Here is a 25,827-nt window from a genome sequence, read left to right on the forward strand (position 1 = left end):
AACTACTTCCTCAGTTTTTGCCCAATTTCCATGAAACTTGGTACAGATGTGTGCCTTTGGTTGTAGATGTGCAAGACTCATTTTTTGACAGTACCCGAAAGTACGTTGCCATGGTAACGGCATTTAAATGGCAGAAGATCAAGGAAAGATCATTCCTTGGGTAAGACTGTCGTCACGGGGCGGGGGTATTAATCACCTTCAGTGATATTTCTAGTTTTTCTTCTCATCATCAAAGTGTGGGGTCCTGTATCTATGTTACTGGAATTGTACACAATTTCCAACAGTCAACTGTGTGAAATATGTATTCAGTTGGCAAGAAATCAACTTTCTGAAAATGAGTTAATAGTAATGCAATCTTTGATGGGGATGCGGCTCTAGCAGAGTTGGGATGTGAACCGGCATTAATGGAAATTGAGTTTTGGCTTGTTATGACGATGCCTGGATAGACGTCATCCAGAATTATCAGTGAATCCTATGAATAAATAATGAAGGATTTTCTGAAGTCCACAGGCTGGTAATTTAAACAAAATCATCTATGGGTTTTTACTCAGCCATATTTCTATGGTTACTGATGAGCTCTTCCACAGACATGCCACAAGAAAATTGTGCAACTGTTGGCTAGTAGTTTGGGCTGTATGAGTTCTTTCAGAAAATATGGAAGCACTACATTTTGCTTATCATGATATAGCTTTGAGAATCAAATTACAACAACAACAACAAAAAAGGAATTGCAGATATTAGCAAAATCATAAAATGAATTCATCACTTCATGCAAACTCCCTGTGCAGTCCACACACTTGTCATTTATCATTTCAAGGGGCTTAATTTTGAAGTGTTACAGGAATACAGTAAGTATCACTTCAGTAACCTCAGAATTTGTCATAGAGATAGTAATTATTAGGTTGGAATCTCGTAACTATGGTAACACTGTCATGTCCTTTAGAATATGATGAAAGACAAGATCTTTTGGATTTCAGTATCCCTCTTCTGTCTTCACTGTCATTCAGTTACTTTCTTTTAATACCTCACGGCAGTAGGGAACGTCCACTAAAAAATAGTGACTGCATCCACCATTATAAACTGCTGTCTTCATCCTGTAGTATCCGTAGCAACCAAAGACTGGTAACCATTATAAACTGCTGTCTCATCCTGTAGTATCCATAGCAACCAAAGACTGGTAACCATGGCAACTGCTGGCGTGCACTAACGAGCTTGCACTTTGCTGACATCATAATGAACCAGGCCGGGAGACTTTGCCCCCGTGCGTGCACCGGCGGCACAGCAGGACGATGGAGCCGGGTCCCACCTGGCGCCCCCCTCTGCTCCCACATGATTAACGTACCTGTCAGTTGTGTTTGTCCCAGGTGTGTTAGCATGTAGGACAAACATGTTCCTCCAAGGCCAGGGGCCATAAGCAGAGGCACACACAATGTACACATACACATTGATATAAAGACGCACACAGACATACAGACACAAAGACAATATGCACACACACATACACACACACTATATACATATACACATATGCACACACTCATATACAATGTATACTACATACACACACATACACACACATACATACACACACACAAATTTAAGCAGCAGTGCTCATACTCAACACATATTTGAAGAACTCATGAATATTTATTTCATAAACATGACAATGAAAGTTATGGATGTTTATACACAAATATATGTATACACACATATACCACACACACACACACACACACACACACACACACACAAATTTAAGCAGCAGTGCTCATACTCAACACATATTTGAAGAACTCATGAATATTTATTTCATAAACATGACAATGAAAGTTATGGATGTTTATACACAAATATATGTAGTTGTTGACACAATGCCATGTTGGAAGCAGAAGGGATCATGAATGACGTCAATAGAGTTAATGCCCTTGTCTTCCAGTAAACAATATTTAAAGAAGCATAATATATTCATAAGATACTCATTAAAACAGAAGAAAAAATCTCTACATGGACTTTTTCAAAAGCACAAACCTAGGTATGTGGGATTCATTGCATTCGCATAACTGAACAACCTTGGCAAACTGTGAATGCAATGTAGTCATTTTGTTGATAGAGCGCATACAAAGCTTTCCTTTCTGGAATATAGTAACTTGCCATCTACTGTAGACAAAACTGTTTAATTCTACTCCACTCTGCTGTCTCCACTAATTCACCAAGTCTTTACCGGTAAGACTTACAACTGGAGATTCTACAACAACAGCTCAGCTCAATAATATCATAGTATCACACTACTGTGCCGCAATCTTGTTACATAATCACCCATTTTGTTCCATTGTTTAAGGATGCTACGAGTGATGCAGACTTCGGGCGATCTTAATTTGTGCTCATTGCCGGAGTCAGTATCAAGTGTTTATTGATATTTAACTCACTCATGGCCAAAGTCTCAAACTTGCTGCTGCATTGACACACATTAGTCTTGCATCTAACTGTGAGTGGTTTAAACTAGCATTTCAATGCTTCTGGATAGTCATATTGTAAGCACAAAATGTTATTGATATAATTGTATTACACAGATCCAAACATTAAAAAAAAAGAAATATTAAAAAAAAAAGAAAACATTTTAGATACACATTTTAGATTGGTAGCCATGGATCCTCTTGCTGGGAAGTGGATGTGATTTTTCAAGGCTATCATATGCCTTTGCTAGCCTCTTACCTCTTTCTGAAGAAAAATAAAAGATACGATACCCCAAGAGACAACTTTCTTTATGATGTGGAAGTTTAGCAGTGGGAGGAGACATGGTGAATGTGCCTACTTCATAATTGTTTTCCTTGTTATAAAACAATTCTTGAATCCTTACAAGTTTAATGAGATCAATATTTTACAACGATGACTAATTGAGGCCTCTTTGCCCTTGACCTTTTGTGTGATATGATACGTTTACAATTTTGTCTTCCAATTAAACTCTTGCGACATCTGAGGGACCGCAGCCCCCTGATCCTTGCTAATACTGAGGTACATTTCTAGGTTTTTATCAAAGGCTCCCTAAACCCTTAAATGTCTTTTATCTTGTCCAGACAAGAGAATATAGAGGGGACAAGTTCTGTTGATTGAGATGCATGTAAAATACAATTTTCCTCCTGGTTGCTCATCAGAATCTCCCCGACTTTGATGCAGAAAAGTGTGCGTTATTAGTTATGCTGCACGTGTATGACCTTTGCTGTACTGTTAACACTTTCACTGTGATATCATTAGTGTTTTAGGACTTTTCATTTGAATTACTGTATACCCCATGTATTTCACACGATTCTAATTTTCTCAAATTTTGCAAGTTGGGTACCATTTATGAATTTTTCAATACATGAAAATATTACCTCTGATCATGACATGAATACAACGTGCACACATACACTTTCCTGTTCATTACTGTATGCAATGATTGCAAATGTAACCACTCACAAAATTGTCTAGAAGTCCTGATTTGTGGAAAATTAGACATGCTGCAAGTAGATTTATGGTGTATACAGTAGCAAAGGAATTAGGGTTTACTTGATAAACAAATCCTTTAAAAGGTGGAGCCATAGCAGCAGTCTGCAGTCATTTATTGTCTCACAGACGGAGAACAGAAAATGTATAATTTGAGATGACAACCTTCCCTGTGTTGGGATCTTCTATCCATCCCGTTTAATGCACTTCTACAATTCCCGCTCTGCCCTGTTACGCGGCAGCATTACCGGCGGGGGGAAACCTGACACCCATCCCCTTTAGATCCTCTCCTCTACCAATGGTGGTCTGAGATGCTCTGTCATCCCAGAACCAGGCATCATTCTCCTCCTCCTCCTCCTCTGCCTCCACCGCCTCCGGGAATTAATCGTCATGGCGATTTCTGCACTGACAAACAAAGTCAGGAGAACTCATCAAGCTTCATTTGAGGTTTCTGTCTTTGGGTTTCAAACAAAATTGTCATGATGGCCTTGCCAGCCTGGAGTGTTTATACTTTTGTTAGTACTTCTATTTGAAGTGTTGCCGTGGCAAATCATGATTTTCTTACTTTCTGAAGCTGGACTTTTAAAAAAAATTCACCTGCAAACTGCTGCAGTCCTTAAATGCCAAGATATTCTGGTTTGGAAAGAAATGTTGATATAGATATTGTAGGGTATTACTTACATGGAGTCATGATATGAGGGAGATATCAGCTTACTGAACCACAAATTGTACCAAACTTTCATCTCAACAGTCGCCAACACCAAAAGCAGCATACCCAACACCACCACCAGCAACAACAACAACCTCTCTCCTCCTCCTCCAAACAACAACATCAACATAACAACAACAATTATAACAACTTTCAACTGAAATCTCTGGTGTTGTTGGCAACCAGTAATACCATGGGTCCATTCCAACCCTCTTCATTACCAAGGTCCTCTGGAATAAAACACCTCAACATGTGAGCAGCAGCTTTGTGCTGCCAGTCACACACCAACTCATTCATTGGTATGCATTTCCCTCTCACAGGAGATTGCAAGTGACTGATCCAGGCCTTGAAATTAGACTTTTGTGAGAGAGAAAGGATTCAAAACCAGGAGAGGGAGGGGTGTAGAGAGAGTGTTGGAGGGGGGGGGGGGGAAGGGGTTGGAGAGGGGGTGGAGAGAGAGAGAGGGAGCTCGTACCCTGTCCTCACAGGAAATAATCCTCTTTCACTTGTGGGGGCGGATTCAATGGATGTAAAAACCGCTTGTGGAGCCTTGTGCTGCAATTTCGCATTTCCACTTCCACCTTACTGTAGGATTTATCAGATTCTTGCTGTGAGGTGTTACTTCTCATCTGACAATTCTCAATTCTCAGCTCCAACTTGATTTGATTGTATAGAGAGGCCTTTCACCTTGACTCTTCAAAGTGTTCATGTAGTGAATGTACATCAAAACTAAGACATTTACTTGGGAAAGAAAATGTGCTTGTGTCTTGAACTGATGAGAACACACAGAGAGAATTAAGAAATTTGTTCTTGAGGAAATTTGTTTTCCCACGATATACCTTTCTTTTTTTTTTTTTTCAATCGAAGTAGACAAAATAAAAAGGAGCCTGACAAACTCGTAATATTTGAGCAAAGTGAAAGAAGAAGTCATAGATAATTATTTTGATATTATCAAACATTTCATCCTAGCCATGTTTGTAATGTAATGTCACTGTGATATTACCTTTATGTGTTTGCTACAAGGGTTGCTGTTATTTCACTTTTTCTTGAGAGAAATTCTATGAATCTGGGCACTTATTTCAATTTGTCAAATCAAAACTTATTTCAATGGCCATTAACTGTTGGTGCATGTGTGTATATGTTGTAGCTGGTGTATTTTGGATAGTGTGTGTGTATGGGTGTGGGTGTGTCGCAGTCATGTAATCAACTTGTTTATTTTGGGCATTCCAGAGACTTGAATGGGTGTTGTCTTGTGTGGACTCAGTGTCAGATTGTTTACTGATGTATGCATCAACTTTTAATCATTAGTCAGGTGTGTTCAAATGAAGTATGGTCTGTTGCTTTAATGTTGCCTGGAGCTTTACCTTTCTCTTTTCAACACACCTTTTCAACTTACAGCTGATGAAGACAGATAAATTAAAGGGCTTTTTACACTTGTGTTTCTTAACCCCGGACTTTCTCTAACCCAGGACTATCGTTAGTCCCGTACCAATTTTTTCAGCTTTTTACACTCGCCAATTAGTCCCGTACTATCGCTTGTCCGGGGCTAAGGAGAAAACTGACCTTTTTACACTCGTATTTCTTAGCCCCGGACTTTCCAAACCACATGAATATTCATAATTACGCTGTGTACTGTACACGTACACGCACGCACCGGCAGCACTTGATTACCTCGTTTCTGATTGGTCAGTGAGGGTCGGACTTCGTCTCCGTCGCTTAGCCCAGGATTATTTTTTCGTTCTGTTTACACTCACTTGCTTGGCACCGCAATTGCGGTGCTAGCACCGCAATTGCGGTGCTAACCCCTGCTATTTTGCAGGGCCAGATAGTACCGTACTATCGGTGGGGCTAGCCCACTTTGGCAAAAACGAGTGTAAACAGAAAGTGGGCTAAGGATAGTCCCGTACCAACGGTGGGGCTAAGGCCCCCCCTTAGCCCCACCGTTGGTCCGGGGCTAAGCAAAATTTTACAAGTGTAAAAAGCCCTTAAATCTCTTTACGGTTTAGTAAGCCTCAGAACATTACAGACTCTCTCTTTCTGTTTTTGAGCTATTTCTGTCTCCGCATTTGTCTGTCTGTCACTGTCTGTTTCCCTGCGTGTGTATGTTGCTGTTTGTCTGTCTCCTCCATACATGTGACTGCTTTTTTCTTCTCTTTCTATTACGTGAATCCAAGCTAAGATTTCCTCCAGCTAAGGGTTTTTCTGTGATGCGAACTCTCTCGGTGGGTTTACAGAGATATACATGATATGTGTACCCAGCGGTGCAGGCCACCATTGTGATTTATCCCTGGCATTTGGTGGTGACTCCCAATGCCGTCTACATCTGTCACTATGGGCACAAGTGGGTCTTCTCCTGGAGAAAAAAAAAAATGAAATGGGAAAAGGATAGAAGTAGACTGAATTTCTCCCCATCTTCTATTTCTCTGGGCTGTATCTTCTCTTACACAGTCAATCTTGAAGCGCAGTAAAGACAGTCCAACCTCTTATTTGGATATATGTCAAGATGGGCGCTCATCTGGATAAGGGATTTGACCAGATATGGAAGACTCAATGTTTTATACATGCAGCTGCCTACCCAGTGGTAGCGACATGTTATTTGTTACCTATTGCAGGTAGTGTACATGGAAACTCTTTCTTAGATGAAAATTTGATGTGAATGTATGCTAATTGTGTTGGGAATAATATGTAATTCATTTGAGTTTGCGTAGGAATTTTGTCTGAGTTTGAGATCCCTCTTTTCCCCAGAAATATTAGATTGAAAAAAGAAAAAAAAAAATCATAGCAAGATTACATCCGGATAATAAAGAGATCCTGATAAAGGGAAGTTCTATAAGAGAGGTTGGACTGTAGTAGAGGTTTCAGGGGCCGATGGGTGGGATACATGTTTTCAGTATTTTTGCATGATGCATTACATCATGTTGAGTTTTGACCCCTGAACCTCATATGGGAGTGCCTGGTGCCATATACGGTAGTGAATAAACTACATTTTATTAAACAGGCCAAATGCTTTTAAAAATGCTTTTTCTGTAATTTTGTGCATCTGCCGATGTTGGATCGACAGCATTGTAAAAGTATACTGTGTATCTGAACAATTTTAAACAAACATGATTTGTGTGAATCTGGATTTTTAGAACATTTTGGTACCTGTTTGAAATGATTTTGTTTGAGACCTAACTACGTATATTGATGACACTGTACTTCAAAAGATATATCATAAATACATAGTGTATGTGTGTCTCTGGTTGTGTATATTTGTTTAACTGAGTACATGTGTGTCACTATTCATTTCATCAATTAACCTTATTTCATCGACAACAAGATTCGAAGCTGCAGTCTTTAATGCTGTAATGTAATTAGCCTACGTCCTCAACCACATACAAGCAGAGCATGTCGAGAATCATGTTATAGGGGCCTGCTGATATCATTTTTTGTACCAGCACATCAGTTAGCTCCTGTATCACAGCACCCATTGATCAACTCAGTGTCAACATAATTTATTTATTTATTTTATTTATTTATTTATTCTCCACTCATGGGATGGATTGCCCTGGTCAGCTAAAAGCTGGTTTTCACAGGGGTCCAACATTTTTCAAGGTTAGATAATGTATTCACATATATTCTACCGTGAAAGATGATACTCCTTGATTTTGATATGAGCTACCTAGAATTTTGATGCTTTGTTCTCTGTCTTTGTCATGCCATTTCCATATAATTTGACTGCTTCTTGTGCCACAAGGCCTTAAAGGACAAGATCAACCCGAATATATATATATATGTGGATTGAATAAATGCTGCAATATTGGTAGAACACATCAATGAAAGTTTGAGGAAAATCAGACATTCTGTTAAAAAATAATGAATTTCTGAAGTTTCAGTGCTGCCATTGCTGGATGAGAAGACTTCTTCAGTTTGTGATGTCACATGTGTAGAATAATGATATAACGAAAATATAGGTAGAATTTCACAAAATTACGTTTTCTTTTAGAGCACCCATTTCCTCAACGTTTAACTATATATATATATATATATATATATCGTCGCTGGGGTGACAAAACCTCGTATCTCAAAATTGTCAAATGTTCAGGAGAGCGAAAAAACATGGCGGCCAAAGCACTATAGTGAATGGGAAAGCCTTCTCTTTGACATGTCATGGTGGCTTCATTTTTGGAGTAAGACAGTTAGGATTTGGCCAAGACATCACTTGACCCATTATTTGACCATTAAGCTAAAAAAAAAATTTTTGACATTTTTGAGATACGAGGTCTTGTCACCCCAGCGACGATATATATGTATATAAAACTTTATATTCAGGGTATTGTTATTCTCCTACCTTCTGAAAGAGGCAAGTCAAGTGCTCTTTTATTATGCAGGAAAAGTAACAATATATTGAACTTGTCCTTTAAAACTTCTCATGACCCCACGGGGTCAGGGGTTTAACAAACCAACAGACAGACTGACTGACTTGAAGACTGTTTGACATTACCTGGTATCAGATTCCCCTCAGCATTGGCAATGATGCAGTCTATGGGGGTCACTTGGGTACCAGTGTGTCTTACTGTCAGTATTGTCGCCATAAAGTGGTATGAAGATGAACAAGATTTGAATCGAAGCATTGCACTAGTGCCAGAACACTTCAGTGTTCAACGAACCCACGCTACAGCTTATTCCAGGACAGTCAGAATTCATAGACATGCAGGTCTAGAAATATAACACGCATGGTTGGATTGGATGAGCTTTGTCTGATGTGAAACCAACTGTAGAGGCCTTCTACCTGTGTGGGTTGAAAGATTATCAGTAGATATGGCTCAGACAGCAACACTAAACAAAAGGAATTGATTGAATGAATGTTATAGTGATGATATTAGATATTGATAGTAATAACTGCTAGCATTATTAGTATTAGATCTGTAGTCAGTCTGTCCTTTGGAATATCAGCAGAAATGGCTCACACATTAAGACCATGCAACTCTGAACTGTTGAAATTGAGGGCTGGGGGGCCCTGGGAAGAATGCCAAAGACAAAAATAGAAAGGTGATGAATCAGAAAGGACTTTGATGACAGAGAAGGGATGTTGTGTGGGCAGAACAGGTGGTAGGAATAGAAGTAGACCCAGGCATCCTAGCATCTATGTCTGGATTAATTATGTCGTAGATATGTATCTCGTGATTAGCATGACATACATTGTACCATGAAAACATCATTTGCTGAGCTATTATGAATACAAATCATTGCTGAATTTCAGTGAGGGACTTTCCCTTTATGTTTCCATAAAGGGAAAGTCCCTCACTAAGTTATTGATCCCACTGCATGATTCAGTATGCAGGAAAAATTCTTCCTTTTTTTTGGGGGGGGGGGGGGGGTTAGCACCTGTATGCAAGCATATGATTGTTCTGTTGGATATCCAGTGATTAGCAGAGAGAAATACTTTTATGGTAACTTATAAGTTATTTCCTTTAGATTCTGTAATGTTGAAAGGCAATTAAAAAAACAACCAAAATGAAACATCTAATGAAGATGTGGAATAAACAGAGGCTGCTCTGTGTGATATCCAGTGTGCATGTAATGTCTAATAAAGACTTGTAAGAAAAGTCTGGCTTTTTATGCACCCTGAAATTAAAAGTGGTAAAAGGGACTTGTAGCCATGATAAGAGTTTTTCATCCTTAGTCCAGTCTCTCTTTTATGTTTGAAATTTCATTCTGACACATTTGAAAAATAATTACCGGTAGCAAATGTTATAAAAAATGCTCCTTTAGACTTTTCAAAGGGTTAACACAGGATGAATTAGTATTATTATCAAGTAAGATCCATTGGTACAATGTACTTGCTGTATCACAGTTTCATCATCCATCAAATACAGACTTGATATAACAATCACAACAGTGAAGTTATTGACTTCGTTATTGTCATAATTGCCAAATTCTCATAGCTATGACCCATAATGTTACTGTTTCAATTTCGTGGCAATGCCACAGGAGTGAAGGCTTCCTCTGTATAGTTTCTGTTACAGTTTTATTTCAGTGTATGCTAAACACAGTTTTTCTGTCTCGGCTTCTCTGATTTCTAGCTGCTGTGGAGGCCTGTCTGTCTCAGGGTCTGAAGCGGAGAGCGGTGGGCCTCTTCAAAGGCAACAACACCACCTACTCCCTCCTCAAGCAGCTCTCCAAGACTTACTCTCACGCCCAGGAGGTCCTGCAGAAGGTCCAGGAAATCGAGGCTCGGCTGGAGGCCAACAAGTAAGACCCGTTTCCTTATATATGAATTTCTTCTTCTTTATGAGGGTCTATTCAAACAACAGGTATGTTCTCATTGCGTAAAAATTTCAAAATTTGGGCCATGATCAGGGTCGTGTCTTTTTGACTCATTTTGCTCACTGTATAAGAATGTAGAAACTTGGGTCAGCATCATTTGCGAAGAGCTGATCTGGTCATGTACGTGAATGATGGTATGCTTACTACTTCATAATGCCAATTCAATACTGCAGCATGCCAAAGCTGGCAAAAATAGCAAGAAGTGCTCATGCAATGCATTGTGGGATATGAAATTTTCAAATTTGTTGGGGTCACCATTCACATTGTACATTTTTATGTGTTATTGCTAAAAATTGCGCAAATTTTTGTGATTTGGATCACGACCCACATGGCACGAAATAGCATGTTATTTCGGTTCACACTATAAAAGTTTCTAAATTTGGGTTGCAGTCGTGATTGTGACGTGAGATCACTTGTTACAACAACAACAACAACAACAACAATTACAACAATAAAACAGCTGAAGGTTTTTATTTGTCAGGTGGACGAAGTAACACCGATGATAACAAAATCATATTATTTGTAACTGAAAGTAATTTCAACCTTTTCACTTCACTAATAGAATTGCTGCATACTTTGCAGCAGAAACATTTCTAATATCCCTTTATCCTTTCATCATGTAGCTAGCCAATATCATATTTCAATACAGGAGTGTGTTCATAGCACAAATAAAGTAAAAACTGTTAAATTTATGTCATGCAATCTTATTGGGTAACCTAAAAGTGTCTTCTACTGTATGTTCCTTCTCTTCTACTTCTTAGTTATATTTCTTTTTCAGTTTCTTTGTTTTTACTGGCTTGTTTTTACTCCATATTATGTTTTGCAGTCTTTTTGAAGGGAGGCAACAGAGTTCATTTCCTGTTTATGTCAGTAGGACATTTTGTGTCATGTTAAAAAAGATATCAGGCTACTTGTCATTATATGTCAAATCAGAGATCAGATTGCCGTCCATTTTGTGATAATGAGAAGGAAAACTATTTCTTGCATTTTGCTCAGTTTTATCCTTGTGAGTATTTGGAGTGAGATGATAGGGTATAAGAACCAGAAAGAGGAAAAAAAAAAAACCCAACAACAGCAGACAGACAGACTAACAAACAGACAAACAAACAAAGAGAGAGAGAGAAAAAAAAAACGACAACAACAGACAGACAGACTAACAAACAGACAAAGATACAGATAGGAAGATAGAGGGATGTGAGCCCAGCTTAACATTTTTCACATTCATCAGAAGGAAAGAGGGTGGTTTTGTGTGAAAATGACACGGGGAAACTATTCCTCGCTTTTGCTCAGTTTTATCCTTGTGAGTATTCGGAGTGAGATTATAGAGTATAAGAAACAGAGAGAGAAAAAAAACACAAAAACAACAGACAGACAGACAGACTAATAGACAAAGTGACAGATAGGGAGACAGAGGGATGAGCTGAGGTTAACATATCTTTCACAGTCGTCAGAAGGGAAGGGGGTGGATTTGTGTTAAAATGAGACTGGAAAACTATTCCCTGCATTTGCTCAGTCTTATCCTTGCAAGTATTCAGAATAAAGATAATAAGATATAAGAACCGGAGAGAGAGAAAAAAAAAAAGGGAGAGACAGACAGACGGACAAATAGACAGACAAAGAGACAGATCGGACGGAGACAGAGCAATGAGCTGAGCTTAACATATTCTTCGCATTCGTCAGAAGGGAAGAGGGTGGTTTGGTGTGAAAATGAGATGGGGAAACTATTCCTTGTATTTGCTCAGTTTTATTCTTGCGAGTATTCAGAATAAAGATAATAAGATATAAGAACTGGAGAGAGAGAAAAAAGGGACAGACTGACATACTTATAGACGGACAAAGAGACAGATAGGGAGACAGAGGGATGAGTCGAGCTTTACATTCTTCACATTTGTCAGAAGGGAAGAGGATGGTTTTTGTGTTTAAAAAATAAACAAACAACAGTTCAACTGATAATGGTAGATAGAAAATGGGGGTATCTTGCTATGATGCTAAAGCTTTTTCTAAATCCTCTAGTGGAACAGTGGAAATTCTGTACCTAAATTTTTTGATGTGCCAATCAGGATGTTACTCCTATAGGGTACCGGAAGTGATGATGTCAAAAGTCTTATGTTTCGCCAAGGGCTGGTTTTCAATCAAGATATCTTTACACAAGGCTTGGAGCAGTGGGTTGGAACGAAGTACCAGCGTGGTTAGCAACTGCTGTGCTCACAGATTCATGTATCCGGGGTACGTGAGGTTGTTTAAAGCCGGTTTCCATGGCGATGAATGGCTATGACGTCACACTTCGGTACTCTACACGGTGGGGGAAAACCTCTTCCAATTCCCTCTTCAAGCATGATGTGGAGGATGACATCAATGGGGGGAAGAATGGGTATCTCTCCCTTTAAAGGAGACCTCCAGATGATTTTCAGACTTCTGCAGTACATCATCTATAGATTTGTTCTACTGGATACAGAATTTATAGTGATTTTGATGAGGAATAGTATTTCTAAAATTCATAACAAATCACAATGAACAAGGATGATGACATAGCAGCCTCACATAAGAATGCATGAATGGGTGCTCAAGAAAGAAAGAACAAAGAAGAAAGTATGCATAAATTCTACACAGGTGAACTTGTTAAGCAAGTGGTATTGGACTGGAATCCATGAGCCTCTTATGTCATCATCTTTGTTTAGTTAAGTGTATTGTGTGGGGTTTTGCAGAGCATTGGTTTATCTGTTCAAGGACCACAATAAATTCCACAACTCCATATGTGGCGCTATTGATTTATGTACTACATGAAATTATATAAATTGTCAGGAGTGCCCCTTAACCTGTTAAAGACTAGTCCCAAGTATACTTGGGCAGGTATCCATGGGTAATGTGCATTATTCCAAAATCAGCTGGTCCCCAATGGGTTAACTGATGCTTAACAATGAGCCATGACCAAAGAGAACAGCAGTACATGACTCCTATCCCTATTAGTCAGTTTGTGCAAATGAGGCCTGAGGGGTGGGGTTGAAGTGATGAGAGCAGGTGGTATGTGTAGTTTGGTAATACCAAGAGATTGGGCATCAGTTATCCCACGCATACATTACGCCAACTTCAAGTGCCTCAGAGGGTCTCTCTTTACCCCCCTCTCTCCATCTCTCTCTGTCTGTCTCTGTCTCTCTCCTATTCTCCCTTGTTCTAAAGATTGAATGATGATCTTGGGGCATGCTTTGGAGTGTGATGAATAGGTACATGGGAGGAATGTCCCCCTAGAGCACCATCTCATTGAGATGCATGGGTTATGTGGGCGTGGACTCTCGTGTGTGTGTCCGGTCTAATTTTCAGTCCGATCTGCAGGTGGATGGTATCCTTTCTGATCAAAATAGGAGCGAGGATGAGCCCAAGCGAGAGTAAAAATTGAAAAATCAGATGTAGAGGAGTTGCAGAAAAGAGAAATGAAAATTAGAACGGAGGTGTGTCATTCAAAATAGATATGTGCCTTCACAATGACATAGACATTAAAAATTGCAATTTCTAGAGAAAGGAAAATATTTGCTGTTAACCCTTTGCTTATTGAAACCTGATGGGTTCTGGGTAAAGTTTACGGAAAATTTAGAGTCTCGCAGGGAAGGGGTTATAGTAAAGCAGGAGGATGGTCAAAGAGATGGGGGAGGAGGCGGGAGGAGGAAGGGGAGGAGTGGAGAGAGAGACAGTGAGGAAGTGGGAGAGAAGTTAGAAAAGGGGATAGATGTTTATTCTTTTCCTTCACCGTTGGGAAGATTAAGAAAAAAAGAGAAAGAAGTGACATCAATTGACAGGACAATAGATTGACAGTTTTCACGATGCAGTTTTTGACAGTTTGTCATGAATTTTTGACCAGAGGAAGGTGTCCTAAAAGCGGCATCACAGAGTCAGTGTCTGGGATATTTGATGAGAGGAGTCCGATAAAGAATTTATGTTGCATGGGAGAAGCGCTATACTATCTGTGATTTACAGGCGTGTTCGGTGCACAATCACCCACTTTCTCCTGCGATTCATAATATAGTGTGAAGTGTGAAGGTCAAGTGTGCCACGAGTATTACCGGTAGCCCTTCAGAACAATGTCTTTGCACTCAGTGTCACTGTCCACAGTGTTGTTGTCAATCAAAATATGATGGTATTAGTGCCTGGAGTATATGAATATTTGATAATCAGCGAGGGTGTATGAGGTAGTGTTGTATCAAGTCATGCAATTCTTTGTAGAAAGACCTAGTGTACACCATGGAAATAAAATGTGGGCATATCTCCATAGAAACCATGGTGGGGAAAAAATATAAGTGTAATCTGTGTTGAAGTAGATGTACTTTAATAATGTAAAATCAAACTCACATGTAGCTGTTCATAGGAATGTTATAGATATTAATTACTGAATCATTAACTGGGTAGATTTTGATTGGAGTATAACAATGGTATAACATGTCAAGGGTGGCAGCATAAATGTACATTGATTTTAGCGTTAGGAAGTATGGGATAATGAGTCCCAAATGTAGACAGCATGGAAAAGCCAGAGGTGTTGTTTATTTGTATCATATTGAATCATACACAACTTTAATCAAAGATGTTATATTTATCAATATTTATCAAAGATGTCATATTTATCAATGATCTACTCCTGTAGGAATTTTTGCTGTAGAAATTATCACTTTTTAATCTTCAAATTGGCTCCTCTGCGCTTTCACTGCATTCATTTTACTGGTGGAAAGTTACATGGTACTGGCTAAAAGTTCATTAACTCTGAATTAAAGCAGAATTTAAAAAACAATGAAATCTACCATTTAGTTACCAATTTGAGAGAAAAAGAAGAACTTTAATCTTCTTAAATGTATTGCTAATTCAACTATCTGTTATAAACTCAGGAGTTAAGAGGCTTTTTAGAATTGTCCAAACTGAACAAATTATATGTATACATTTACAAAGAAATGGCTCAAATGGAAGAAAATGTCAAATCCACCATATTACACACCAACAGTGAATAGTGTACAAATAATGACTGCTATGAGGGGCACAGTTGAAATTATGGGCCCAAGGTGATGTGAAAACCATAACTATGCCCGAAGCGAAGCTGAAGGCATAGTTATGGTTTTCACAACTGTGCCCCAAATATCAAGCTGTCATTATTTGTTTTATATACCGAAAACATATATTTCGAAATATAGATACCAAAAATATAGATTCTAGTCTCTTTCACAGCACTCATAATCAACGCTGATCGACAGTGCGGTGGTCGTATCATTGGTGCGTACATATGAGTGATCTATGTGTACTGGGTTGCGACTGTCTCCAAACCTATTTACAGGGCACAGTTAATTCTATGCCCTGGGCACAGTAAATCATGACATCATTTTGATCAAAAATGGGGCACAGCTATTTTCATGACTCCACTTTTAACCAATCAGATGAGAGGAATCTATACATGAGGTATATAATGTACAAATATTGACTGCTTTGAGGGTCATGGTTAAAACTATTTGTCCAAAGGTGATATCTCAAAACAGGGATACCATTTTTCATGCAAAAGCCTGAATTCAGCCTCTGGCAAAAATCAAATTTTGGGCCCTTTTACATACAAGCTGACTTCTTGTTAATGAGTTTTCAGGTCCTTTCTTTCATTCTAACAGGCATCCCTGTCAACAATGCTATGCCTTGTGATGAAGTCGAGGGGCATAGCACTGTTGAGAAGTCACCAAGGGCAAATAGTTTAAACATTACCCCCAAAGAAGCAGTTTATATTTGTTTTATATACTGCATCCCACTTGATTTAAATTATCTATGCTAAATTAAGGCATTGAAATTAAGTTGTCGTGCTACTTGTCAGAGAAATTATGTAATGTATAATTTCATACTGCACAAATAGATATGTGTGCAAGATATTCCACTGCCCATCTTCAAAAACTGCTCGCTAACTGCAGGGCAGTATAGCAAAAACTAATGACTGCACTTTTAAAGAATCATACTCAAGGATTCATCAAATGATTTGATTATGATTCAAGGATTTAGCAGCAAAATAAAATAAAACAAAATAAAACAAGACAAAACTCATAAACATGGTATCTGTCACTTAGAAGTATTAAGGCACAGTATATGCAAATACCCAAGCATGTCACTCATACTTATTAGATGGCTGAGAGGTCTCACAAATAATGACATGACACAAACCCATGCACAGAAAAAAAAGAGAAAAAAATTGTACCCAGGTGTGCGTGATAATGCGCATTGCGTCATGTGATCATGTAACATCAAAGCCAACCAAGCAAAATTTTGTCGCAGACATAGCAGAGAAAACAATGCAGTGCATATCATACTTTTACCAGATTCATCGCTGGAAAGTGTCAGATTTCATTTGTTGCTCATAAATGAATAATGGTAGAATATTGCTTGAAGCATGTTAGGCTACATTGCTCTCATTGGATCGGGAATTGACTCTTAAACATGCAAAAATCTCTTGTCCAAATATTTTGGTAAGAGGAGAAAGATACATGATGGCAGGAAGTTCGGGGCAAAGGAAAAAAAAAATCAATTTTCGTCTCGGTTGGACGCAATTGATTTACAGAGACCTACTTGCTGTTCGTAATCGTGTTTCAGACGGAGCCCAGGAAATAAATGCACGGACTTGTCTCCAGGCTGTAAGATGTAATTTACGTGGAAATCCAAGTATGTTTTCAGCAGCGAATGGAAACAGGGTACATCAGGAGACTGATGACCTGGAGAACCAAACAAAGAGATAGATAGATTGGGAAAGAATGAGAGACAGATAGAGTTGAGAGCAGAGAAAGAGAGAAAGATAAACAGAGAGAGATATATAAAGAGGGATGAGAGAGAGAGACAAAAAAGTGAGAGATGGGGAGAGGGAGATATATATGTATAGAGAGAAAGAGATGAGAGCAGAGAAAGAGAGAAATATAAGGAGAAAAATAGAGAAAGATAAACAGAGAGAGAGAGAGGGAGGGAGAGATAGAGATGAGAGCAGAGAAAGAGAGAAATAGGAGAGAAAGATAAACAGAGAAGGAGAGATAAAGAGGGATGAGATAGAGAAAAGAAAGTGAGAGATGGGGAGAGGGAGATATATATAAAGAGAGATTAGAGCAGAGAGAGAGAGAAATATAAGGAGAAAAATAGAGAAAGATAAACAGAGAGAGAGATAGAGATGAGAGCAGAGAAAGAGAGAAATAGGAGAGAAAGATAAACAGAGAGAGACAGGAGGGAGATAAAGAGGGATGAGAAAGAGAAAAGAAAGTGAGAGATAAGGAGAGAGAGAGAGAAGAAGAAAACACAGAGGAAATATATTTGCAATAAATACACATTCTGTGAAATGGCCGTCCCTCAATCTCTATGGGGAAATCTGGGCGAGAAGTCTCCAAATTATCTTTTGAAAGATCATACTTGTGCTCCGGTGCATGCAGCTTCAAGGATTCTCTTACGCTTTATGGATCGGCAAATTCCTCAGTCCGGATTGGTATCAGCATCGAAGTGGTGCTTTCTCCCGTAGAACAGGAGAAGTGAAATGGCACGCCAATAACAAGCATGTCAATGACATGGCAATCTATGTTTTTAAAACAGCTAGGATCTCAAGAATACGTTTGCTTTTGTTTTATGGCAAGATTTTCTCGTGATACTGAGCACCATCTCAGTCCACTACCAAGCTTGACTGTCATCTTTTAAAAAAGAAAAGAAAAAAGAAACAAATATATTATTTTTTGAATGTATTGTTTTTTGTATATGTATAATGGACAAGGTCGGTGAAAACATGGAGCTAAATATTAATTATTTTTATAAAAATGGATGAGCAAGCCATTTCTCTGACCTAGATCTAGGGTTACTCTGCATATGGCAAATATACTTTATAATGCGTACAGCCTTTCATTCAGACAGGAGATTTTTCACATGATTTTCAGTTGAGTGTGCTAAATTTCATACGTTTTAAATTTTGCTGACCATTGACATTTTACCAATATCAGCGTAATTATGTTCATGTAGACATAGGGTAGTGAACTAAGATATTTTCTATTCCTTGACTTCATACAGGAATCACACTGCAAGAAATGAGCAAAAAAACAAAAACAAAAACGAAACAAAACAAAAAAACTCTCATGAAACATGAAGTATCCCATGTTTTTGTGCTGTTTGTAAGAGCTATTTTTATTATTATTGGTCTGTTCTGATAATAATGTGTATTTTAATTCTTTACAAGTTTATTGCATATGTGTACGGGAATGCATTACATGAGGGCTCACATGCCTAAGGGCAACAGTAAAATAACTACTGTATACGCTGTTATTTTCGCGAGGGTGTAATTTTCGCTAATTTAGCGAATTGCAGTTGGATCGCGAATTTAACAACACGCGAAATTGTCGCCATGCGCTTTATTAATAGAGCATTAATGTAAGCGTCGGCTTCGATTCGCGAAAACAACATCTCGCGAAAATGTCTATCACCTCGTCATTCGCGAAAATATCTGTACGCGAAAATAACGGCGTATACAGTACTTTTGTGAGCCCTAGCCCATGTATTGCTTCCCAGTTTATACTTTGTGTCAGACGTAAACTGTGTATTTGTGTTATTGTATCAATTGTGTTATTTCCATGTGATTGCATGTTATGTTATTGTTATTTTCATTTTCATTTGGCTAAATAAATAAATAATAATGATGATGATGATGATGATGATGATGATGATAATAATAATGATAATGATGATGATGATGATGATGATGATGATAATGATGATGATGATGATGATGATGATGATAATAATGATGATGATGATGATGATGATGATGATGATGATGATGATGATAATGATAATGATAATAATTATTATAGCTGTGTATTCTTTACTTGATATCAGGGTAGAGGCCAAGATCAATTAACAAATGACTCTTAACAACTTTGAATGACTCAATTCCTTGTAAGAAAGGAACAGTATGTTAACATGTATGTTGTTTTGTCTCAAGTTTTTGAAGTCTTATGTTTTTGTTTTTGCTTTTTCTCAACAGAAAACAGACAAATGGGGAGTCCCCAGGCACAACATCTCAACAGAATATCCGGGCAGCGCTGCAGCAGAGACACCTGTGGATACGGGTGGCGCTTTTCGAGAAGCGTCTGGCCAAAATCTGCGACTACGTGTCACAGAATGGCAGGTAAGGGACTGAGTATGTGTGTCTGATCAGACTCTGGTTCTAAGCAATCATAAGTTTATTGGGTGTAGGTACAAATAACTCATGTACTGTCTTTAGAGATTTGTTTGCTTTCTATGACCTGTGACCCATGTCTACTGACTGTTGCCCCAAGCGTTACAATAGATTAGAAACATAGGCCTGAATTCACAAAGTTGGTTTAAATCTAGACCTTGGTTCAGTCCACGGGACTAAAGTAAGCATAGAATATGCATATCTTTCACACATGCATAACAATGTGCATTTGTTACAGGATGTCTGTTGGCATACGCAATCTATCCTGCGTATTTATGCGGAAGAAATTTGCATAAGCCATGGTCTAAATTCTAACCACCTTCATGAATTTGGGCCATATTGTCAGAAATGCATGATATGGAAACCAAATACATTTTTTTAATGTAAAAATGATACATTTTATCAGATGTGCCATTAACAGTTTTAGAACAAAAGAACACCCTATATTAAACTGTAGAAACAGAGATGGAATAATTTTTCCTTTGGAAAAAAAAAAGGAGAAAATGCCCAGCTGTGTTTGTTGTAGATGCGAGTAACTGCAAACTGACATGTGTGCAGAACTAAAAGTGGTTTTTCGTTTACCTTCCAAATGCAGCAAATACTATGAGAAAGACAGTCTGATGTCGGACATGGTGGATGGCCCCATTCTGGCATCTCTGTTGGGTAAGTTATGAGTGTTATGCAGAAAACTGATTTGCAATCATTGTGTGCTTTCTGATGTAGATGCATTTTGTTTCTCATGTAGATAGATAGATAGGTAGATAAATGGTATTTTATTGAGGTATTCATGTCTCGCAGTCAATAAGACTGAATTGCACATAGAATTACATAGTAAAAGAGACAAATATATAGAGCAAGTGTTAATACTAAAGAAACACCTAAAATACTAACATTGTAAAACGAGGTCTTACGACAGGACATGTAGACCTACAAACTGGGCAAGCCGTAGACATAACATCATAACAAAAACACAGATGATCAGGGTTCGGTATTCACACTCTCTCTTTCAACATCTCTCTCACCCGCCCTTTCGCTCTTTGTCACTGTCACTTGCTCTTTCTCTCATGTTTGTGCATACACACCGCTACGCTCACACGACATTGGTCCATTATCAGTCCTGCTGATTTCCTACCCTCGTTACACACCAGTGGTCACACATGTACACCGGATCATCAAGGCTTATACTGGTCGATGAGATTCTTCTCGGGAGATATGCACAATGTACCTATTGAATTATATTGCACTGAACTAATTATAGGGAAATCTAACAATGTCACAGGATGGCGCACTGCCCGCCCCGCTGGGGGAGGCAACGTGCTGCCAACTAGGTCCGCATGAACGCAACAAACAGCGGACACGGTGTGGCGCACTGCCCGACCCGGCTCCGGCGGCCGCGTGCTCACTACCACGTCCGCATACACGCTATAACTTGCGTGCACGCACCAACGTGTCTTATTGTACCTGACGAAGCTCAGCAGTAGCGAGCGAAACGTCGTACACCTTTCTACGATCTTCTTCGCGAGACAAGTGAATAATTGTTTCCCTATCGTCATAGTATTCACCGCGATGGTCAACATCTTCACAAGAATTGCTACAACGTACGGGCATAATGCCCTGCAACTGGTTAGAAGACACGAACGGTGCCTACGCAGATTGGCACGTTTCAACAACCATCTCACCTTCCTCACGCGCTGCATCAAGTCATCAGTGATTCCCAAGGACCTAAGGATCAAGTCACCTGTTCATACTCAAGGAGCCAGGAGGGCAGCTGAGACAGCATCTATCCGCTTTCTACGGGAAAGGATCCTCCTCACGCGCCTCACAAGGGACTCTACTGAGAAAGAGGTAAGTATCACCGCTTCCGATATACACGACTTGCTTTCCCCCTGCCGACAGCAATGAGATACTACGACTGCATGATGCCATATTCCGCGACGTGTTTCAGAAGTCAAAAGAAAGGCAGCAGGCCAAGTTTCTCGACCTATTGGTCCCTAGCACTCAAACTAGACATGAACGGGCAGTTGATACTGAGAAATGGGTGGTCAACTTATCTTCTCGTACTCTGTCACCGACTGAGAATTCTCTTCTCAAGAAAGGCATGAGCTTTGCGATTGCCCCCAAGCGGATACCCGCAGTGGAAATTGTTTCCAGAGTGGAATCCACCATTCGGACCTTGGATACAGAGTCCAAAGAGTCTATCAGAAAGGACATCAGCACCGTCTTACAACAAGCCAAACCTCCAAAACCCAACATCACCGGGGAGATGCACAGAGCCCTGGAAGCACTCAAGAAGGACCGAGATATCATAGTGCTGCCTGCCGACAAAGGCCGAGCCGCTGTGATACTAAACACCAGCGACTACAAAGGGAAAATGGCGGACCTCCTCTCCACGGATTCTTACCGGGAGATCAAGAGGGACCCCACCGACTCCCTCTCCCGTAAACTTACAACCACTTTGATGGGGCTACGTAAGAAAGGGAGCCTAGACGACAACACTTATCACAGGTTGCGTCCCAAACGCAAACAACCGCCAAGAATCTACGGCCTCCCCAAGATCCACAAGCAGTCTGTCCCACTGCGCCCTATTGTGTCATGCATAGGGTCGTTTGCTTATGATCTATCGAAGTTTCTAGCTGAAATCCTTTCCCCGCTCACGGGACGAACTTGCCACTCCGTTCGCAATTCCACCGACTTCGCTGAATTCGTCAGCACTCAGACTATAAGCTCCAACGAGTTGATGCTTTCCTTTGACGTGACGTCACTGTTCACAAACGTTCCGATTGATGGAGCCTGCAGTGTTGCACACTCACGGCTCTTGGCGGACAAAGATCTGTCAACCAGAACCACCCTCAGTCCGGATGAGGTCACGGACCTCCTCAGCTTCGTTCTGAGATCCACCTACTTTCTCTACAACGACACGTACTACGAACAGTTAGAGGGCGCCGCCATGTGCAGCCCTGTGTCTGCTGTAGTTGCCAACATGTATATGGAGGCCTTCGAAGAACAAGCCTTGGAAGAGTGTCCCCCCGAAACCGCACCCAGGATTTGGAAACGATACGTCGATGATACCTTCATCGTTGCCGACAGGAACCACGCGGACAAACTACTCGAATTCATGAATACGAGAGAACCTACCATCAAGTTCACCTCAGAGCAGGAGACACAAGGAAGCATCGCCTTCCTGGACACCCTAGTCCACAGAGACACAGGGGGGAAACTGAGCACAACCATATACAGAAAGCCCACACACACAGACCAATATCTGGCCTTCAGCTCACACCACCCTACCTCCGCTAAACGAGGAGTGATCAGATGCCTCTACGATCGAGCAAACAAGATCATAACCAAGCCCTCTGGCACAGCAACCGAGAAACGACATTTGCGATCAGCATTGTCGGCCAATGGCTATCCCAGGTGTTTCATCAACAAGGCACGAACAGCAAGAGTTCAGCCTGAACAGGACAAGGAGGAATACAAGTCCACGGTTGTCCTCCCCTATGTGGAGTCAATTGCTCCCGTTCTTAGACGCCGGCTGGCGAAACACAATATCCGAGTCGTCTACAAAGCCGACGCCACTATCAGAAATCACCTGGTTTGAGCCAAAGACCCGGTACCCCCCCTCAGGAAAGACGGAGTAATCTACCGTATACCCTGCAGAGACTGTGGGATGAGCTACATCGGAGAAACCGGCAGACCGGTAGGGGAAAGGTTATCTGAACACCGCCGAGACGTCACTAACTGCAAAACAGAAGCATCTGCAGTAGCAGAACATGCATGGAATGCCCAACATCAACCAGACTGGGAAGGCGTGAAGTGCATGGACACGGCACGACACTGGTACACTCGTAGAGTAAAGGAAGCCATCCATATACGACTCAGTAAGGACAACCTAAACAGGGACGTCGGCATAGAGTTACCCGAGTCATGGATGCGTTGCATTCGCATGCACCAACACACTACACACAAACCAAAGCCGCCGAATCGTGAAAGCAGTCAACGGACGCAGGATGACACACTACCCGACCCGCCCCGGGGGACGACGTGCTGCCAACTAGGTCCGCATAGACGTTGTAAACAGCGGCCACAGGATGGCGCACTGCCCGCCCCGCTGGGGGAGGCAACGTGCTGCCAACTAGGTCCGCATGAACGCAACAAACAGCGGACACGGTGTGGCGCACTGCCCGACCCGGCTCCGGCGGCCGCGTGCTCACTACCACGTCCGCATACACGCTATAACTTGCGTGCACGCACCAACGTGTCTTATTGTACCTGACGAAGCTCAGCAGTAGCGAGCGAAACGTCGTACACCTTTCTACGATCTTCTTCGCGAGACAAGTGAATAATTGTTTCCCTATCGTCATAGTATTCACCGCGATGGTCAACATCTTCACAATGTACAAAGTATTTCCACAACAAAAAAAAAAAGGGGTGAAAAACCAGCAAAACATGCTCCAAACAGTGAATTGGTATAGCTGGGTAGAGATAAACAGAGGAATAGGGAAAGAGGAGTATGGAAGAGAGAGAGAGAGAGAGATAAGGACGAAACCGGGCAAGCGGAAGAAACGGAGAGGATAAAAAAAGAAGGAAAGAAAAAGAAGGTTTTTGAAAACAAAACGCTGAGTAAGCGGGATGTATATATATATATATATATATATGCAAGAACCAAGGGAGGTCAGGAAAGAAATAGAAATAGAAATGTTGACTGCAGCACGTATTACGAAGACACCTAGACACCTATGCGTTGTGCATCATAAAACAACTTACCCAATATTCGAAATAACACATAAAATTAACACTTTCATAAGCTAGTGTAAGCCACAGACTCCACACACATTATGCCTCTTTATACAAAATATATCATCATTGTGGTGTGAATAGGAAGGAATAAGAGGGATCAAATCAATGCACGTAAAATTGATCAAAGTAACATGAAACTTATTTTCCGAATACGACATGCTTCAAAATATTGGGTAAGCTAGTTCTTCTACTCGTAAAATGAATATATGCAGTTAAATGTGATTATCATTGCATTGAAAAAAACAAACAAACCACTGACTAATAATATTATGAATTGAGACGTAAAAAATGATAGACATTGGGTAGGCATATAGCTGCATCTCAAGTGTTTTTGAATGGAATTCAGATTTATTATTATTATTTTTTTTTTTTTTGTTCTAGGACAATTATGTCGGATCTTGGATGAGTATTTATCTCATGAATGTGGTTTCTTATCGCATTTATGACATTTATAGGAATGTACCTGGTGTTCACTACAGGTTTCTTCATACAATTTGTGACCCGCGACAACGGTTTCAGGCAAAAGTCGCAAGAGCAAATTTCCTCCTAGGTGGGGTACAAAGATCTTTACCATTATTTTTGTCGATTCGGGTTTTTTGCAGAAATCGAATCTTTGATATGTTTTCTACATCTACACTAAATTTTATAGCATAAGACTACGTTTTTCCTATCGAAAATGGAATTTTAAGCACCCTATGTTGGATCGCACTTGTCAGTTTCGAGCTTCTTTCGAACGCCGCGCCAATATCCCCAGCGTTGCTATGGCGCAAGGTCTCGCATGCGATTGGCTGGTGCGTCACACACATTTACATAATTCGGCTTTCGGAGACACCAGTTGCAGCGTTTGGGAATGCTTTGTCCACACATGCATGATTACATGCTCCATTGTTCTCGCTCTGTAGTGCGTGCTCTTCGTTTGGCTTTCTATCCAAACTATTCTACCGCAATGTTTGACAACGGAAGTGAAACAAATATCATTTAGCACAACATAATCGTGTGAAAAGAAAAAACGATAGTCTACTTGTACATGTAGTAAAAATTATGACAGCAGACTGACTCAAGGGAAGGTAGATGAGAGGAAAGGAGAGGTCACATGAAACCAGTTATATTCAAATACTACACATCAAGATCGCACGAAACTAACGAGTCATGTTTGTTTGTTTTAATACTGTATAATTAACACCACCGAACAAGGCAACATATGCACGGCTTGTAAAAGCAAAACACACGGGAAGCGTAACCTTTGCCAGCACTGGCATTTTTCTGCCTAGAAAAGGGTCGCCAATGATAAAGTCAAATCAACAACAATGAAAACGCGATTTGTAAATGT

General features: G+C 40.1%; 1 protein-coding gene across 1 annotated transcript in view; it reads left to right on the forward strand.

Annotated features, from left to right (window-relative positions):
* The window catches only part of LOC140227667 (small G protein signaling modulator 1-like), a 169,734-nt gene that overhangs the window by 53,922 nt on the left and 89,985 nt on the right, over window positions 1–25,827 (forward strand). The window contains exons 4-6 of the mRNA XM_072308083.1: window positions 10,258–10,426; window positions 19,506–19,649; window positions 20,296–20,363. Of these exons, the coding sequence (XP_072164184.1) occupies window positions 10,258–10,426; window positions 19,506–19,649; window positions 20,296–20,363 (381 nt within the window). The remainder of the gene's footprint in view (window positions 1–10,257; window positions 10,427–19,505; window positions 19,650–20,295; window positions 20,364–25,827) is intronic.

Source organism: Diadema setosum, chromosome 4, assembly GCF_964275005.1.
Source record: "Diadema setosum chromosome 4, eeDiaSeto1, whole genome shotgun sequence".
NCBI lineage: Eukaryota > Metazoa > Echinodermata > Echinoidea > Diadematoida > Diadematidae > Diadema > Diadema setosum.